Below are 21197 nucleotides of genomic sequence, written 5' to 3'. Positions count from 1 at the left end.
TATGTTTTTAGAGGAGATTTATTTAAGGGTGTTGTGCACTTGTTCTAGTTATTTTTAGACTGGGGTTTGTGGTACCTTGTGGCGGAAGGGTCAAGCTACTACAGTTGTAGGACCAGTGTTAGACTTGAGTCACTGCAAGTCTCAGCATACCCCAACAGCTACAATGGGGGAGCTTTATCCATAGTGTTGACAGGTGCAAGTTGAATTTTTTTTATTTTTTATTAAAATGGTGCATGTAACATAATAACGTGGTGACATTTTCTGGACATGATAGACATTTCTTTTCCTTATGCCACCTCATGAAAGGCGTACTTTACATCAGTATTTTTCAGAAAAAAAATGTTCTAAGTTGTTACTAAATTTGATGCAGTTTACCACTCCGTCTTTTTTTTTAAAGCGTTGAAGGAGGTGTACGTCACCTAGCTGACGTTTTTGGTGCAATTTTCTAGGTCGATCTTCCCCAGTACATAAACATCTTGACAGTTTTTAAGATTTTTAACACCGAAAAATAAGACACGTAGTCAGATCTGAAACACCATTTATACATACACAACAAACAAGGAAAAATATATATGTCTTCATATATTAGTCAATGCTTCTTCTTGTCTGTGTGAGAATAGTCAATTTTCTGAACATATAAAAAAGATTTGCTGTATATAAAATATACTGCGGTTAAATATATACTTTTATGAAGCCAGATTGTTTTATTTCAGAACAGGCTTGACCTGGAGCTCGCAAAAAGCAAACGATTATTTGGCTTCCACATCTGGAAAAATATATCCTGTAATATATATTTACTTTTGCAAACAAGGATAGCAGCAGAAAATGAATGACCCTTAAAGGTCACGGTCACTCTTGAAGTAAGGCTGGTGAAGGGGAAGGGGAGGTTAAAGGAGCTGTCCAGGACTAGAAAAAGGGGTCTCCTTGTTTTTTTGCAGGAAACAGCGCCAGCCTTGTCCACAGGATGTGCCTGGTATTGCATTTGTAAAGGGATGACCAGCAATATTAGACACATTTTATGGACGTGAGTAGCACTGGGAAGAAAACCAAACAGACACTTTCTAATCCCAGACAACCCCTTTGATATGCTGTAGTAGTTACAACTGTAAGCTATTGTCTAAGCTACAAAGATAAAGTTGCTATTTTCTCAAAATAGAGTTGTGTTTGAACACTATTGAAAGGGTATGAAAAGTCATGGGCACTTAGAAGTTTCAGAGAAATAGAAAATTAAAGAGGAACCATGGGAATAAAATTAATATATAGTGAGGAAGGCCTGATATCCTAATTCAAAATCCTACGTAACGGGGATTGTCTCATGAAGACTAGACCAACTTTCCATATGTCTCCAACTTGAGTCCCTTCTATAAAACAATAGGGGTAAAATAAGGAGAACAGCATATGATAACAGCTGATTGTTTCTAAAACTGGACCCTTGCCCTCAGCGGATTGCTGGTCCGACTTCAACCTCAGAAGGAGAGGTCTTCATGAGACATCCCTTTAACTAGGGTCCAACTAAAGGGTCTTCATGAAGATGATGTCCTGATCTACTCTTCACTCTGTATAAATAGATACTACCTTCTAATTCCTAGAAAACCTAACAGAAGGAATCTTCTTTTCATGAAGGATGGGTCAGATGATATCAGTATTCTATATAGATCCCTCTGATGGTGTGATTGGTGTAAAGGGAAGGGAGAGAATATCAAGCCTTACTCTAGAATAAAGAAAAAAATTAAAGATTTTAATACTCATGGAGGCCATGACACAATTGACCTTGTTTTGTGCAAAAATATCTTCGACTTTATAACTACTTGGCTTTTAGAGGGGTCTTCTACCTCTGAACCGCCCCTAATAATTACTGTATTTGCCTGCATTGGCACAGACAGTGCTGCCAATACATCTGGGAAGCACAAACACGTGGCTGTGTAGGTATCTACTGTATGCAACATCTAACTGGACGTAAGCTGCAGCCAATCCTATTAGCTACACACTAAGCCCATTCTGACCCTATTAGCCTAAACATCATCCCTTCTTTCTCTGGTGTTGGATACAGTAGACCGAGAAACTAAATTGTACATTGGAAAACCCATTCCTAGATTCAGTACTTTCTAGTTCAGTCAAGTAGGTGGGATAGTAGTAAGGGGGCCTTCAGTTGGTTCAAGGGACCTCCTCCCACTGCTCCATCTTTTTGCCAAATCTTGAAATCCAAACGTTATATGTTCTTTTCAAGTTGACTATTGGACCAGCCAATATTATATAATCATCATTGTATGCACAGCCAAATCCTTCCCAATCCTCTTAAGAGCCATTCAGCCGATGCATCTGACGGTGAAACGCATACAGTGATGGCTAAATTTACATTAACCCCTTCATGACTGATGGATAAAAAAAAATGGCTAAGCATGGACTCCTGCCCGTAACAGACGGTCAATGCCTCTGTAGGTGTGCATATATATATATATATATATATATATATATATAAAATAGGCCATTACCAGGACTCTGGGGTGTTAAATTTATACTATAGGGCTCTTAATAGAAATGCAGATAGGATTTACTGCATAACAGAAGCCTATGTAATGTTAACTCTGCTTCTTAAGAGGCTAATAAAATCCTAGTCCCCATCAGATCGACATCAGTTAGTGCTCATAACAGGGGCATCGAATGGGATCCATGCTAGGACCGCACAGCAAGTGTACCTGGGTACTTGACAAGTACAGTCCTAGCAGAACCAAATCATACTGATGGCAACATACGACAACAGTAGAAAAAGCCTGGTACATGGGCAACAGGATCATCACTAGAACAAGGAGGGTCCATCTGTTACTTAAGAAATATACACCGAGGATGCTCATCCTGCTGGAATCATAAGCCAAGAGCAATCAGTACACATCTCATAGGAGGAAGAGTCCATGGTCCCTTAAAGTTACAGGGCTCATGCTGTTTGGGAGCCATGCGACAGGTAGTGGGTGAGAAAGGTTATTGCGAGGCGGTGGGAGGGACATCAGTCACTCTTTCCCATCTTGAAGATTAGTTCATCACAGATCTTTGTCAGCTCTTCTATTTCTTGGTTCTGGAAAATAGTAAAAAATTTACGTTCAAGTGTCTGCTCTCCTATGTATAGATGTCACATTGTACAATCTGGACGCCAGAAATGGAAAAACAACAGCCAATATCTAGCTTAGAGTGCGAATTAGTTCCTTTTTCTCACACAACAGCAAGGAAGACCCACCAAGACTAGCGAATGTGTGAAGATGGTCTCTGCTGCAAAGCACCATGGTAGCAAAACGAGCATAGCAATGGTCGAGGGTACTTGATATTAGACTGCAACAACTTCACATACAGAAACACTGTATGTATGTGATTGTGTGAGCTGGGGTAACGTGGTAACATGGGTCATCTGCAGCTGATCGGCAGGGGCTCCAGATGCCAGATTGTGGGGATCAGATGATCCCCAGTAGGTCCTAATTTATACAAGCGAAGTCTTTTGGATCGTTATCAAACCTCAATACCATAAAAAAATGTATATCAATTTATGATTCTGTATACAGTTTTATAATATTCTGTTATAAAACAACATGCCCTGCCATTCTGTAGCTAGAAATGTAATATTGAACTACACCATCTGGTAATCCAAAAGGTTAAGGGCCTATAGTATACAGAGCACATTGGAAACGTGCATTTGAGGGATTAGTGTCAAATAATTATTGGCCCTATTATGGTAAAGGACCCTAGTAGCTCCATTTGATGAATTATGAATATATTCCCATTTCACTTTAGGTTACAGGCCCAAAGCCTGAGGCTGTACTACTAAGAGATTCTCATGACATGTCCCCTACAGTGCAATGTTATCCCAGAGCTCTTGTGTGGGTCCAAATCACCAAATACAATGATGTCCCCACATATACACACACAACTGCCATTAGGGAGTAGGTATAGTTGTATGTAGTGATCTACATTTAATAAGGTAGGTAGGTCTCAATAAATACTTCAAGTGCACGTCAGATATAAACGGAGCACCTTCTGTTGCAACGCTCCCTCCAGCGAGTCTACTTTCATTTGTTCTTTCCTTAGTCCTGCTGTCAAAGCTGCGCTCTCTGCATTGGCCTTGGTGCGAACCTGTGCAATTTCCTCATTGGCTCTGAAAGAAAAAGCAGACAATCTAAATTACCTCTGGATTACTGCAAAATCTTAAAATGATCGAGATACAAAGGATCAAAGAAACAAGTAGCTGCACGAAAACACTTATTAGGGTCTTACAGATGGGAACACTAAACCATTATGTAATAAAGAGACACCACCCATTATCTACATTAGACACTTACATTCAGACGAGCGTCGGCAACCTCGGACGTAAAAAACTGGCGTTTTTAACGTCCGAGGTGCACCCGTGCGGGACGTGTTGTCACGGATCCTCCATAGACTAGAGTCTATGGAGGGATGCATGACATGCAATAAGATAGAACATGTCCTATTTTTCATGGACACCTTCACACGCTCCGTTGAAACAACGGTCGGGTGAACGGCCTCATTGAAAAACATGATTCCATGTGACGGCCGTTGATTTAACGCCGTCACACGAACGTGATACACGCTTGTCTGAATGCGCCCTTAAGGTGGCCATACTCATTAGATAGCTGTTGACCAAATGCTCATTTGACAGCTATTCCTCCCGACCCCCCATACACATGCACATTTGGCTGAGCGTGCATGTGTTCTCAATAGGGAGAGGGGAATAAGCCGATACCAGACACCTCTGGCATCAGATTCTCTCCCCTGAGAGCAAAGTATCATGTATGTTGAAATCCAGCATGCCCGATTCTTCTTTCCCACAAGATTGTCGGGGATGGGGGGTGGCAGGACAAACCCTGAAAGGTGGGCATAGACGGTCCAACACATTAAAAAAAAGAAGCGTCGAGAGAAGAATCTAAAACCGAGCTGATATCCCACTGACCATTGCTTTTGTTGAGATATCTTACAGCCTATGACCAGATATTGGCTACATCTCACTCATTTTTAACAGATCCTAACGGAAGACAATGGATGTCTGTTCCATCTACTTTGTTACAGAATTAACCTCAGTGTCGGGTAGAAGAGGGTAGCAGCCTACACTAATTTGGCCATCTAAAAATAAAAAAAACGGGACACTTGATGGAACGGGGGCTAAATGATGCCAACTTATGGCATTTGACATCAGAAAAACCCCAATAAAATTAATAGGGACATTACCAGAATTTGTCTCTAGGTTTTTCTGTCAAAATGATGGAATATCATAAGCTGTAGAGAAAAGCTCTAGTTGAACAGAGCTTATCCTGCCCTTACATGGCTTCACATCATGACATGGTTCAAGATCCATGGATGGCACACAGATGTTTACTATAATTATGACATCCAGTACTTGGTATTTAGTTGTAAGGCAAATACAGGGTTGTAGGATCACTCACTTGTTCAGTTTCTCCTCTGCGTGGACCTTCAGGGCCTGATACCTCTGCTCTTCTTGTTTCACTCTAGCCAAGTAATCTTGTGCACATTTCTTCAGAGCCTCTTCATTCTGGAGAAGTAAAATGATACAACCTTTATTAAAAACTAAAGTCAAACGGTATAATAACTAAGCTGAATGTCATAAAATAAAAGCCGCTTCACCTTCTTGAATCCTTCTAGGACACCCTTAAGGTTCTCGTATCTCCTGAAGAGGTCAGACAGGGATCTCTCCACTGAGTTCAGGTCAGCAAGGGCTTGTTCCTTCTCTAGGGAGACCTGTTGTAGACTCTTTTGGGAAGTCATCTTGCTCCTCTGCTCATCTTCTACTCAAAAAAGTGGTACAATAGAAGATGTTTTAGAAATAGAACAAAATACTTCCAAAGCAAGCTAGCTACAAAGTACAATTAGGCCCCGCTAGATGAAAAGTTACACTTGGGTTATTTTGCAGCAAGTATTACTACCACAACAAGAAGACCTTTTTTGCAGACAGATCTCAAGTCTCATGTCGAGTGATATATCTCATGTTACTATTTAGTCCATAAAGGCTCTAGCTAGTGGGTGACAAGATATACAGCTCCAAGATCCATAGTCTGAGAGGGACTGTATACTGTACCGGACATGTATTTGGTGGTGTTCCTACCATGGCATCCCACAATCTAGTCCCTAAATCAATCAAAACATGGCGGTGAAAGAAATGTTTGATAATTATTACCAAATATTGAAGTTTACAATTTTAACAAACAGTTTAGACATTTTTGGAGGCTCCTGAAGGCAACTAATAGGCTCCTGAATTTTGTCATTTAAAAAAGTGTGGTAGGGGGTGCTGGGGTGTGTTCGGTTTGTTGTAGTAAAGAAGCATATTTATTAATGTCTAATAAGAAAATTTTGCCTTACAAAAGTGGAGCATATTGAGGACAGGTCATAGCTGGTGCCGAGCCACGTCAGAGCTGGTGCCGGTTACTGAACAGTCATTAGTACTAGAGGTTTTATCATGAGTAACGTTATATATAGAATTTCCTCAAGTGAGGGACACGGTTATTAGGACCTGTGTCACGTGGCCACACATTTGCGCACAGTCATATAGAGATGGAGTATCATACCGGCAACACAGATTTCTATGTCCTGTCTCTGTATGACTGTGCGGTCACATGTTTAGATGTCGAAAGGAGGCAGTATTGGTGGCTGTATCTTTAGGGTCTCCAGTTATCGCCACCATTATTGCCTCCTTTCAGTATCAAAGTCACATCAAGGTGAGGGAGTGACCACCGTATGATAAAGTAGACCCACACAGGTATCCTGGTTACACTTTTGTTCTATAAGGACAGGTTATATTCATTAAATAACTCACCAATCATCTGTGCAATCGTTTTCTCGTATTCAGCAACGATTTTCCTGCAAAACACAAGGATACAGATAAGAACAATGACTTAGATCACCGGTCACATCCCATAATACAGAAATATGTGGACCATGACATTACCTCATCTCCAGCACCTCTGTATGGCTCCGATCATACTTCACCTGCCAGTCCTTGACTTCAATCTCCTTCATAATGATCTTTTGACAGAGAGATCGGAGTATTATCACCATGTCAGATATATATATATATATATATATATATACACACACACACACACACACACAACCACCATATACTGAACTAAACAGCAATTCCACATATAAGGTATAGATAGATAGATGACATTTAGACCCCCCCCATCCCAAAAACTCACTTCTCTCCACCCTACAAAATAGAACCCACATTTTAGCCCCCATGGAGGCACCTGGCACCTGGACAATATTCACAACTTTTGATCTGCATCAACTTTTGGATGGAATTGCCATTTTGGTCACATAAAAACTTGGACATTATGATGGTTAATAAATACTCCAGGCATATACCTAGAAGAAGCATGGTAAGTGCATGTCCACAGACAACATAATACATGTAATGACCAATGACAAACTACTACTACTACTACTTTCTTTTACAAACTTGATGTAATTTTTTTTTTTTAATAAAATACTTTTTATAATAATTATATTAAAGAGCCGCTTTACAGCTTTTCTCTTAATATAATGTAAACGAGGAGAGGTTTTACTAATCATAACCTATAGGACAGGAAACATACATCTTGTGAAGCATGTTCTGCTGCATGCAGACCCGAAGGGCATATAGACCCACCATCTTTTGGGTACATGTCACTAAGATAGTTCCCTACTATGTTTGCCCATACAGAGGGGTAGCAATGTGGACTAAGCACGCTCACTACATTCTTCAGCCTCATAACATAGTGCACATGCTCAGTAGTTCTGTGTGATGTCACCTTACTGGTAGGTCAAAATTGGTGAAACCACAATTGAGGCCAAACCCCTATACTGTTTTCCTACGGCCAGCAATTCTGCTCGGCAACTAGGGTAAAGTTGACAGAGGTGAACCACTCAGGTTCTGGAGACCAAAGACCCACAGGGCTCCTCTGCTACCGGGCCGTGGTGAATTTAATTTATGATCACAACATTCAAGTTGAAATTTCTACCAATGAACCTTATTTTATGCCCTTTTTTCTTGGTACGACCTATAGATTATTTAGATACACATGGGCCATAGTGGTTCATGTGAAAAGATATCCATGTCTGTATTCGGTATTCAAGTGATTGAGGCCGAGCAGCAGACCAGACACAGCCTATGAATAAAAGTGCTACTGTTTATGGGGAAAAAACTCTTGGACTTTTTCTAATACAAAAACACAGGGGGAGATTTATCAATACCGGCACCCTATACCAGTGGTGCGCTGGTCTCTACCCCAAGAAAGATTTATCACCAGAGAGCATGCTCTGTGATGAATATGCTGTAGTTTAAAACCAAGGTCATAAAAAAGCGTTCGGCCAGGACACGACTATCTCCATATTATTGATGTAGCCACATTCTGATGGATGAGAGGAATGATGACTCTATAGAGTGTAAAGATGAGCGCTGAATGATAACAGAAATGGGGAGCGCTGAATGATAACAGAAATGGGGAGCGCTGAATGATAACAGAAATGGGGAGCGCTGAATGATAACAGAAATGGGGAGCGCTGAATGATAACAGAAATGGGTCCATGCGTTCCTAGGTGGAAGTTACCTCCTCTCGGATGAGAGTTAGCACCGCAGCTCGGTCACTCAGGTAGAAGGCGTCCAGGGGATTTTGACTCCCTAAACTGAGCGAGCTGCTGCACTGCAGAGACACAAAACCCCTGGTTCAATCCCTCTTGTTATCAAGACTTGGGATTTCCAGTTTTATGTCATTAAAGCTTTATTATTGTATAATCAAACATTCTGCAATGTTGTAATCTACTTTGTGTTTTAATTCTTCACCATTTTCAAGATCACTGCTTTCTGTCAGTGAACAACAAGAGGTTTAAACCCATACAGACCTAATACTAAGAATATCTAGCCTTAACAAATCCCTGAGCTAAATATATCAACAATACAACTTTCTATCCGGTTTGATTTGATAAAATATATCAGTCCAGGTCAAATGTATCTTACTGGAGTTTAAAAACGATACTCTAGACTGGATACAATTAGAACAAACTCTCTGTATTAGGTGTGAAGGGATATTTATACTCTTGTTTCCTTTCACTGACAGCAAGCAAAGATTTTTTTTAAAAACTCTCTCCTGGAGTCCATCCTCACATAGGACTGTCTAGACTGGATATACGACAACAAACCCTCAGATGTGAGAAGTATAAAGCCTCAATGTTATTTCAGTCTCTAGATGTAAATATTTTTAAAAAATCATGGCTGCTTTTTTGCAGAAACAGCGCCACTCTTGTCCATGGGCTGTGTCTGGTATTAAATATGTGCAATACCAGACACAGCCTTTGCACAAGAGTGGCGCTGTTTCTGCAAAAAAGCAGCCATGATTTTTGTTTACCTCATACAACCCCTTCAAGGCTAGGTTTACACTTTTTTTCATGTGATTGTTTAAGAGGCTGGGACTAAATAGAAAACTCACACACACAGTATACTACAAGTGTGACGTGACGCATTATCCACATTGTAGGAACTTTTCCATGGACTGTTTCTTTAAATAACAAAAACGTCATAGTTATAGTGTTATCAATCACCTGGGCTACCCCCATGAATGAACCTAGCCGGAGACATCTGCATCATCTATGTGGTTTTTATGAGGCGCACGTTGGAGGCCATTGATTTCTGCTATAAAACAGAACATTTATTCAATTTTGATTCATTTGAAATTAAAAAAGATAAAACAAAGAGTGGAGTAAAACCCAAAATATCAGTAATGCAGAAAGACGACTTAGTACCATCATTATTAAACCACATGACGGTGACAGACTGCGGGATGAGCGATGTCCTCTGACGACCTTGACGCGATCATCCTGTTTAAACGTATCCCTGAGATGCTGAGTCTTCTAATCTGTCCTAATCTGCAAACCTAAGAATCATACAGTATATATACAATCTGACAGAGCAGCTATCCAGAGACATAAACAGGACTGGTCACCTTTCTGATTCTCTGCAACCCACTGTACATGAGATTTTCCCCTGATCCGCCTGGAGTTTGGATATTATATGATGTTTATCATTAAAAAGGGACAGAAGCACCCGGGGCAAACCCTGCATCTAAATACCCTGGCCAACACAGTGGCTTGTTGGCACCTCCCTGGCCAACACAGTGGCTTGTTGGCACCTCCCTGGCCAACACAGTGGCTTGTTGGCACCTCCCTGGCCAACACAGTGGCTTGTTGGCACCTCCCTGGCCAACACAGTGGCTTGTTGGCACCTCCCTGGCCAACACAGTGGCTTGTTGGCACCTCCCTGGCCAACACAGTGGCTTGTTGGCACCTTCCTGGCCAACAAAGTGGCTTGTTGGCACCTCCCTGGCCAACACAGTGGCTTGTTGGCACCTCCCTGGCCAACACAGTGGCTTGTTGGCACCTCCCTGGCCAACACAGTGGCTTGTTGGCACCTCCCTGGCCAACACAGTGGCTTGTTGGCACCTCCCTGGCCAACACAGTGGCTTGTTGGCACCTCCCTGGCCAACACAGTGGCTTGTTGGCACCTCCCTGGCCAACACAGTGGCTTGTTGGCACCTTCCTGGCCAACACAGTGGCTTGTTGGCACCTTCCTGGCCAACACAGTGGCTTGTTGGCACTTCCCTGGCCAACACAGTGGCTTGTTGGCACCTCCCTGGCACCCCGTAGGTTATGTTCCCACTGTTGCAAATATTGTTCATGCTCATTGCTGCCTATGGAACTTCCCAGCCCAAAGCTGATTAAAGTAGTTGTGCAGTTTGTATAGCCCCTGTCTATATGTCCTACTATGGCATATGGACATAACGGGTGGGAGGGGGTTAATATACGTATATAAAGGTATATTGGTGCTTTACCTCTTATCTTCCCTGCATTCATTTGTTACTGCTTTACATAGCTTTTTTTCTTTATACTTTTAGTCTCTCCCTCACTGAAAATCAGCATTACCGTACGATACATAAACCGCATTCACGCATTGTGGGAAAAAATCCATGTGAATTTTAGGGCACGCTTCGGATTTTACGTATTTAATTATAGATTTGGCGTGGACTTTCACTGTGGATTTCACCCTTTGCAAAGGGTTAAAATCTGCACGTAACACATTGAAGCTACACAAGGCAGAGTTCACCCAGTGGCAACAAAAAACCCGTAACTGCTGCCACCTACTGTAAGTTCATGGGATAACAGCACAATATAAATCCTGGAAAAACAAGAAGAATTAAAAGAGATATAGATGTCATAGTGGGGGGAGGGCCTCTCTCGCTTTGGACCCTCCTCTATTAGCCGGTGCGGAAAACCATTAAGAAATAACTGTTCCTAAAGGTGTGGTATTGTAACCAGAAGAGGAGACTTTGCAATGGGGCCACTTCACCTCTATCTATGCCTATGTCCCGGGGCAAGTGCAATATGTACATTCCCACAGCAATTGGAGGATCAGGAGGTAAAAACCAAAACAAGGTGCATATAAGAAAGTGTTTTACTGTAAACACACACACTATTGTGACATGATCACAATAGAATGCGGCCTATAAATACATACACAAGAGCAAAGACTAAACACACACACACACACTTATGACATCACAATTGAATACAGCCTATAAATATAATGCAATCTACAGTGACTGTCATAAAACTGTAAATACAAATAGACACACTACTGACATCACAATAGAGTAGAGACTGTAAACACACAGAAACACAGTATTATGACATGATCACAGCAGAATGCAGCTTTTAAGTAGAAACACACTACTGTGACATCATAATAGAGCACACTGCAAATTCACACACAATATTACGACATAATCAAAATAGAATGCAGCTAATATATATATATATATATATATATATATATATACACACACTAAACAATGACATCACGACACGAGCACGAATTGTAAATATATACACACACACACACTATTGTGACATAATTACTATAGAGTGAAGTGAATAAATACACTACGGACATCATCACAAAAGAAAGTACAATGTAAATGCGCACACAATAGTGACATTATGACAACTGAACGCAGCCTATAAACACACACACACACACACACACACTATTGTGACATCATCATAACAGAGCAGATTGTAAATACACACAGATACTTTTGTAACACGATGACAATTGAGTGCAGCAAATAAATATAAACACATACTACTGTCACATCATCACTGTACAGCATAGATTGCAAGTACGTGTACACACACACACACACACACACACACACTATTACACAATGCACTACAGTGACATCATCACAATAGAGTATAGACTGTAAATACACACACACACACACACACACACACACTATTGTGACATGATCGGAATATTGCACAGACCGTGCCACAGGATTGATTTAGTCAGTCAGAAATATTGGGAGATTTAAAGCTCAGAACACTGCGCAATTGTGAATGCAGCACTGGACTAAAAAACAGGATGCAACTCCGGATCAGTACAACATAAGTAATGCAATGTATTTACAAAATGACTTTGTTTTTTTTGTAAAATAATTCTATATGTAAAGTGTAAAATGGCCGAAGGTTGACAAAAAAAATTTAAAAATAAAAATCAACTGCAAAACTAAATGTCCACCAGGGGGCAGTACAAAACATACAACTTCCTAGCATTATGTATTTATGCCCCTTCTATGTCTTTGAGGTAAATGATATGAGGTTAATATATGCTTCTACAGCAGCAGCGTCATTTGCACTGTATAGAAGCACAACAGTCTGTGGCTTGAAGAAAAAAAAAATGCAGTTTTTACTATAAACCAAGTGAGCCATAATTCCTGCTCCTAGAAGTTTATTTTTAATCCCACTTTTATAGATACTCACTTGAGGTGAAGGTTCAGACAACTCCAGAGACGATTGCTTTTCTAATCCTGGAAGTAAAGAGTGAAGTATCTGTTACGTATGGGCAGACACAGCACTAATACAACTACACCTCATACACTACTATAAATACCTGACGTGGAGTCATTGGGGCACTCAAAAAACTCCTGTTCCTCCTCTTGTTGACTTTTGACCCCAGTGCCAGTCTGCTTGGGTGCTGGAACAGATGCCAACTTCTCCTCGTCCGTAGCATGACCTTCTCTCTTCTCAATGCTGGGAGAACCATCTTCTTGCTGTGGACAAAAGTAAAATGTCAGTATACAATTGAATTACAGGGACAATATTATACCTAAATCACAGGTTTTTAATCACATATTTTTATCCACTCAAAAATGTGATTTGCTTTTGCAGCTTCAGCCTGGCATTGAGTACCGCAGATTAACTTTCTGGTAACCAGTATACCCAAGTTCATCTCTTACTCCATATGCTAACAATGCAGTTCTCTGGATAGGGGAGTCCTACATAGGTTCTCGTCACCTAATACCAAATGGGATGGGATTAATCAAGACTGGACTGTTCTCTCCACGAGTCCCATATAGGCCATAGGGTCTAATTTTTGGGTTCTTCATTTTAGTTTTTCAACCCGATCTTCCAAAAGCCATAACTTTTTTTTTTTTTGTCGACATAGCTGTGGGAAGGTTTGTTTTTTGTAAGAGGAGTTACCGTCTTGAATGGCAACATTTAATGTACCATATAATGTAATAGGAAACCAATAAAAAATTCTTTGTGGGGTGGAATTAGAAAAAAAAAACTGCTTCCTTCATTGTTCTTTGGGTTTTATTTTTACAGCATTCACCTTGATGTTAAAAACAAAATTGTAACTTTATTATGTGGGTCAACACGAATACGGTAATACCAAATTTAAAAAGGTTCTTCTTTCTCTTACAACGAAAAAAACAATTTGTCTTGTGTTGACATATTCTGAGAGCCATAACTTTTTTATTTTTCCGTCAATAGAGTGGCCTGAGGGGTTGCGTTTTGCAGGGCCAGCTGTAATTTTTATTGGTACCATTTTTTGGGTACATACAACATTTTGATCACTTTTTATTCCATCTTTTGGGCGACCTAAGGTAACGAAAAAACAGGAATTCTGGCCTTATTTTTTTATTTTTTTTTTAGGGCGTTAATTGTGCTGGTTAAATAATGCTGTAAATTACAATACTTCAGACTTTTTGAAGAAGGGATGATACACATGGTGTTTATTTTTTACATTACTATAGGGGGAAAATGGGAAAAGTGATTTTTTTATTTTAATATTTATTTATTCTGTACAGAACTAAAAAAAAAAAAAATATATAATTTTTTTTTTTAGTCCCATAGGGGACTTGAACATGCGATCATTTGATCCTATTAGGAGCACAGAGATGGCAGACTTGGGGGCCTTCATTAGGTCCCCAGGCAGCCATCACAACCATCGGCAACCTGCGATCATGTCACAGAGGGGGCGATGGGATGACAAAGGGACTTCCCCTCTTTCTTACAGCTTAGATATTGCCATTGATATTGACCATCTAAGGAGCCCCACAAACGAGCGTGTTTGGTCCGTGATATACGGTCTGTACGTCGGCCGCATTTTCCGGACCGAACACACCACAGGGAGCCGGGCTCCTAGCATCACAGTTGTCTATGACGCTAGGTGTCAAGGCCTCGCTGTGGAAAACTGTCCCATACTGAAAAACATGATTACAGTACAGGACCAGTGTGGCGCTGTTTTTCTGAGAACACAGCCATGTTTTTCTAATCCTGGGCAACCCCTTAAAGGGCTTCCCCACAAATAGAAGAACGTGCACTATGTAGACATATAATGTCAAAGAGTAAGTGTCTTGGCTTGAGTGATGATAATTCATAAATATTACCAAGATGACCCACCTGAGTACAAACATCTAACACCAAACTTGAGCCTTCATAACTCTGCACTTTACAACTGTTCCTAGAAAAAAAAATAATCAGAATTTAGTCTCTTGACAAAGGAAAAATAATTGTGGCCTTGGTCACAGACTATACAGAGTCTTGAGGAAACATTAGGCAAACAGGTTGACCCAACAATGCCCATGCATGTACTGATAGACATCCTGCCATGCTTGGAGATAAAGGTTCAGTACTACTGGGAAAACAATGGAAGATTTATCCAAGAGATTTTGGATAACCAGTATGGGAAGTAATACAAGATGGTTACGAAATAGTACATAGGGCAATAGGGGCAGCACAAAAAAAAAAAACATCTTTATTCAGCATGGAAATGTTTTATTGCCCACCCAGGGTTCAATGAAAACAATTTCATGCTGTTCAGCTTTAAAGCTCATGCATTCCCTGCAAGGTACTTTCCGGTTTATCTACCAAATCTCCAGTGCTGCTCTATTCATCTTTAAACACTTGTTGTACGGCTGCCTCATATTTTCTCCATGTTCAAGCTCAATATTTAGCTGCTCTTTAAAGTCGTTGCAGCAATTAAACAGTAGGAGCCACATGGGAAAGGTGAGAAAGCAGCAAAATAATAGACCTTTCAACATCTGGGTTATTCTCAATTAACTATCCACTAAGGAATACAGCTCAATGTCAGGCAGCAGCTAGAAAGCTTAACAAAATCATTCGCTATGACAAGAGATTATAGAGGCAGAAGGATATATAATCCACATTTCAAACATGTATAATAACGGAGTAAATGTAAAAAAAAATTCTGTAAATGCCGAAAGGGAAACTTCTGAGAGATTCATAGATCCGAGGAAGTATAAAGGAAAAGCCTTCAAAAGACAAGGATTTACGATACGCCAATCAAGATTTGGATTTCCAAAAGAACTTTCACTTTTAACGGCTTAAAGGCTTCACTGAAGAAGTTTAGAAGATTAGGTGCAGTTGGTTTGTGGAATTCGTTATCTGTGAGAGATAAGCAATCCACTAGATACTCCATAGCTTTACTTCTTTATGCGTTCCCCAAAAGCAGTACATGGAAGTCTACAAATTCATGTACAGCTTTACTTTGAGAAAAACTAAAGAGCGACTGGCTACAAGTCAGCCCCTATGGAAATAAAGATTACATATAAAAGATCTACAAAAACACAAGAAAAGATAACGCAATGGATAACACAGCTGGCCATAAGGGCTTATGAATCATAGTGTCAGCCAATATAACTCCTATGGAGAAGGGACCTTCAGCTCATGTTACTCCTCGCTCAACTAATAGTCTGAATGTGAAATACTCGCCCTTCTCTACAGACACCACAAGATCAGCGAACAAGAAGGAACTGGCCCATGGTTCATATTACCCTTTTCTTTAACACCAGCAGGAAAGTGAACTTGAATGAGCACTAACCCTTCCAACCCATGACAATTTCTAGGGGTCCCCGGGATTGTCCAGCAGTGGCGCAGGACAGGAACATTAGTGTGGTGACCTCAACCAGCACCAGGGTTATGGCCATTTTTTTTCTTCTGGGTGCCTCCTTAATACTTTATCTGGACCTATGGACTTCCAGTCCACGATCATGATTTGACAATTGTCCAACTCCTGATAAACGGCATGCAGTCCTCCATGCGTTGTACCAATACAGGCCGGTCCATAACATATGTGCATTACGTTACTGCTAGGGGACCGCATAAAGGAGATCTACCGACTGAACCAACAGTATAGAAAGGTCTACAAGACACAGCCAAACCTTCAAACATCTCACGTTGCTGGAAGTGAAATATTTTTAAGGCCTTAGTGGCCAGAGGTCTACAAATAAGGACATTTGAAAAGAAAGAATCAGTCAAAGTTGGCATGAATACCCACAAAAGTAGACACAAAATTTTCCTCACAAATGTAGAAGGAACTTGCACTAGAAAGACATGTAGGGGTAGATTTACCAATACGGCCTTACATTCAGACAGCTTAGATGTGCCAAATTCATCACAGATGTTCATGCTGGAGGATAAATTTGACGCACCTTTAGACAGTTTTGTCTAAGTTTATGCCACCTCTACTTTATACCACCTCTACAGTCTACTTTTTTGCATCAAAATTTTGATGCAATTTGGGGCACCTTAAAGGGGTTTTCCAGGGACACAAACTTTTTGAACTAATGCTCTATGTAAATACTGAATAACGTTCTTAATATATAGTCTGTATTAAATCTGAAGACTTTCCTTCCTATTCACCCTACCTCTGCCATGCTGGGAGGTCTGATTTACATTGGTGTCTTTTTCGTTTTTTCTCTCCACACAGGCTCGTGCACGAGAGTTAGAATACACACAGTCCTGTATCGATACCTCACTAACCTATGTAACGACACAGGGCGGTTCTTCACTAACTATTCTGCCCCCTCTGTGTGTCTATTGGCCCTCCCCACTAGTTCTCCCTTCCTCTTTAGTTTATCCTGCCCACAGAATCACGTGACCGCACCTCATATCTAATGTAATCCCCATCATCCCTAAATATATGTAATCCCAATCATTGTAGATACCATTGGGGCAGGCAGTGAGCGGGCACTGATTAAACAGGTGCCGCTATTGAAGCAGAAACAAAGAATGAATGAGCGGACATTGAGGAGGATGTGACCAATAGGATGACTCAAACCCATGACTTCTGACGTCAGAGACACGCAGGACCTGCTGACCTGACGGATATAGGATCCAGGGCAAGATACAGCTGCTCTGTATACAGGATACAAAGCAGCTGTATCTCAAAAAGTAAAAAATATTTTAAGAAAATTTATTTAGGAAGTTGCACCCACCTATAGAGCTTGCCTTGTTGTGGCAGGTGGGCACACACAATTTGATCAAAATGTGCGCGAAGAACCCCCCTATTGTAAGTATATTTAGTAGTAATGCATATTTATTTATATTTAGCGGCTTAGGTGACATTGGTTTTTGCAGTGTGCTGTCGCCTTTTTTTGTGATTATATATATATATTTTATATTTTAAAAAAAATATTTCAAATGTGAACATAGCCTTTAAGTATAGCAAACATAGATCTTGAAAAGAATACTGGAAAGTTACTCAAGCCTGGAAATTCCCTTTAACTGAAAACAACATTCTGGTAGATAGTTCCCATATATCCACAGAATTGGGATCACCATTGTTGATATGGTTTTGTCCCCTTTTAAACCCTATAGAAGGTCAATACACAAAACAAATAGCTGGAATGCCTGGCATTTTAATCATATGAGCTTACAGGGGGGTGGGAGGGGGGGTTTCTGAAATGTCATAGGCAGCAAGGGCGATTCTCCCAGCTACATTTACATTGCAGAGTGATGGAAGGTTCCGAAAAATGGTGAAAAGTTTAAACTTTTCTAGATTTTAAAACAAGTTACCATATTTTAACCTGATTTACTTGAGAAAAGTTTGTGCTAGTATCTGTCAAATACGGAGCAAGTCACCTGCTTATAGAAGTGTAGTGGAGACATTCTTCACCGTACCAGAAATTTTGGGTATTTTCTGGCCATTTAATTATTATTACTTTTTTTACTTATTTTCTAATTGTTTTTTTTTAAATTTTTATAAAAAGTAAAATTTTTAGAAGAAGAAAAGAAATATAAAAAACCCCCCACAACTTATCAAGTTACCAGGCACATTTCAATAAAATGAATAATACAAATAAAAACATCTTATTTGAGAAATAAAAAATATTAATTTACATAAAAAAAATCATGGTTTAGGACAATTTGGTACCAAGTAGATCAAGACCCTCCCAAGTTACAAGAGTAGATCTTCACCTCTCAAAGTTTCCCTAGCGCTGCCCTAGGATAAGCCATCACTTTATGATCGATGTGGATCCGACGTCTGGAATCCCCACTGATACCGACAATAAAGGGACCACAGCGTCACCTGCACTGTTTTTTTCCTGCACAGCGGTGCTCCCGGCCACCTTACTGAGCAGGTAACTGCAGCCGGCCCTATTCACTTAAATGGGGCTGTGTTGAAATTTAATGCACAGTGGGTGGCCAGTGAGCAAAAGTGTAGGGAAAAATGAGAAGGGGAGGCATCGCTAAATCAGCGATGTGGCCCCTTCGTTCTCAGGATCGGTTGGGTTCCCAGAGGATAGATCCCCACTGATCATAGTGATGGCATTTCCAGGCGATATGCCATTAATTATAAGATGAGAATACCCCTTTACCTGGGAATTTACTGTAACATTGCTATTGACACCTCTCTTGGGCTGCTGATCTTTTAATCAATAGGTGGCACTGTTGTGCATTAGATGTTCAGCCACAGGCTTCAAATTCTGAGACATAACAGTGTCATGACAAATTTAATATTATAAATAATATAATAAATGTAAAAAAGATCAGCAAACTTTGTTCCTTTTACAATAAGAATGCTAATCAAGCTCGTTACCTCACTAATGAGAGCAGCCGACCATGCAAAACAGTCTGGTCCGCATGCTAATCTGTTCTCCACTTCAACATTTGTGCGGTCTGCCAGTAGAAGGAGTTGATGTGGTTTAGGGGGCTGGCACAGGAAGCTGCTTGGCATGCTGTGACTATTCAGAGATTGTCTTTGATCAGAAAAGGGGAAATAGAGCTGATCTTTTCCCCTATAACGACTTCACGGGGCCAGTCACAGAGAATATATCCTATTTAATACTTCTTGTAAGGTATTGAGACCATATACAAACAATTCCATTATGTATTAGTAGAATGACTATACATAAGTCATTTATGGCTGGAGTTGAACAGGGAGGACTAGATCACACAGGTAGTAAACAATTCTGCAGGGTCCCTAGTCTTGCATGATGGGTGTACCCGCTACATACACATATCAGGGAGACTAAATGCATGGAACAAGGCAAATTACGATAAAGATTCCAAAATTTGAGTGTAAAGTAATCTCGGCCTGCCACGTCAATATGGTGGAAGGACGGTCTGGCGACCCTTATCTGCTGAGCCACTGTTAGACACCGTCCACTTGCTCAACCTGACCTAGCACTATACCGCTTCCTATTATTACACGTCTTCATATTATCTCTCCATATACCTCCTCTTATCTGTTCGTATAACCTTTACCTATAACACTTCCCATTACTCTTTCTTTTACTCCATACAACTCCGACTACTCAGAATATCCCCTACCTATAACACTCCATTTTAGCTTCTCCTATTAAACCATATAACCTCTACCTATTAATTTACCTATCTTTCCATATGACTTGTAACTCTTCCTATAATTCCAAAAGTCTCCCAATTACTCCTTCGATTATTCCATATAACCTCACCTTGTAATTCCTTCTCCTACTTCATACAACATCTACCAACAATTGCTCTGACAACATATTACCTTCTTCTACGCTCTTCTCTGGTCCATGTCTACGCGGAACATGCTTTGTATACGAGTCTAAAAAAAATACTCCAATCTCATCACATGATACAGATAATACTTACAACAGAAAACAGAGAAATTTCACTTGCTCAGAAGTCCTGAGGCAAATAAGGAAAGAAAAGAGAGGAGAGGACAGTTGAACCAGTAGAGACTGAAGAAGGGTGACATAGCAATCACCCGTTCGGTAGATATGAATAGAGGCGGTATTATTAGTAGACATATTAATAGAGGAGATGTTTGTATAAAGGAGATATATGGTCTATCGAGCAATGGGATTTATAACCAGGTGACCTTAAAATGCACCCGTAGAAAATAAAATGGAGGCAACAATTTTGCATGCTGAGCAACTTTCCACAAACCATTCAACTAACCAATTCTCCTTAGTGCCCTATGCTGTTCGCACCATTTCTAACAATGTGTCTCATCTTAAATGGTCAACCTTCAACATGGCTGCCTCTACTGACCGAGAACATTTTAAGTATAAATATTAGGACAGTTACAGGGAGAAAAATGCATAGGAAGAGAACATGTGAAGAGCAAATGGAAGATTTTCCATGATATGCCATAAGTAATAGAAGGAGGAGTTATAAAATATATATGGTGTTATAGAGGGGTTATATGAAGGAAGGAGGAGAGAGTACATCTGCATGAAAAACCATGAAAAATGCAATTTGTTCTATTCCAAAACATATAGGAACTAGAGATGGAATTGAAATAGTTCTACAATGTGAACAATTAATATCAGTTTGTTCAAGGTTATAATGTTCCTTTACTGGGCTATTTAAGAAAATAAGGCTACTGAAATATTGGATCACCTATTCAAATTTATTAGATTAAGTACTTATTATTGAAATAACTGAATTCAATATTTTTCTCGAAATTGTTCCTTGAAAACCTTAAAATACTCCACTGAACAAAATTAGGTTGGAAATAAGAGATGCTCGATACCAACATATGTATCTATAGATACAAACAATCTTTA

At 40.1% G+C, this 21197-nt stretch overlaps 1 protein-coding gene across 4 annotated transcripts in view; it reads right to left on the bottom strand.

Annotated features, from left to right (window-relative positions):
- Nucleotides 1-241: 241 nt before the first annotated feature.
- The window catches only part of TACC1 (transforming acidic coiled-coil containing protein 1), a 114727-nt gene continuing 93771 nt past the window's right edge, over nucleotides 242-21197 (bottom strand). For 2 of the 4 annotated variants that reach the window (XM_075858813.1, XM_075858811.1), the window contains exons 4-14: nucleotides 20278-20313; nucleotides 14794-14854; nucleotides 12998-13157; nucleotides 12868-12914; nucleotides 8604-8696; nucleotides 6959-7035; nucleotides 6827-6870; nucleotides 5641-5801; nucleotides 5442-5548; nucleotides 4018-4138; nucleotides 242-3070 (exon numbers count right to left, since the gene is read on the bottom strand). In XM_075858813.1, the coding sequence (XP_075714928.1) occupies nucleotides 3002-3070; nucleotides 4018-4138; nucleotides 5442-5548; nucleotides 5641-5801; nucleotides 6827-6870; nucleotides 6959-7035; nucleotides 8604-8696; nucleotides 12868-12914; nucleotides 12998-13157; nucleotides 14794-14854; nucleotides 20278-20313 (976 nt within the window). In that variant the 3' untranslated portion in view covers nucleotides 242-3001. The remainder of the gene's footprint in view (nucleotides 3071-4017; nucleotides 4139-5441; nucleotides 5549-5640; nucleotides 5802-6826; nucleotides 6871-6958; nucleotides 7036-8603; nucleotides 8697-12867; nucleotides 12915-12997; nucleotides 13158-14793; nucleotides 14855-20277; nucleotides 20314-21197) is intronic. The other 2 variants (XM_075858814.1, XM_075858812.1) reach the window with 2 other exon arrangements.

Source organism: Rhinoderma darwinii, chromosome 3 (assembly GCF_050947455.1).
Source record: "Rhinoderma darwinii isolate aRhiDar2 chromosome 3, aRhiDar2.hap1, whole genome shotgun sequence".
NCBI lineage: Eukaryota > Metazoa > Chordata > Amphibia > Anura > Rhinodermatidae > Rhinoderma > Rhinoderma darwinii.
This window is presented reverse-complemented; position numbering and strand designations above follow the sequence as displayed.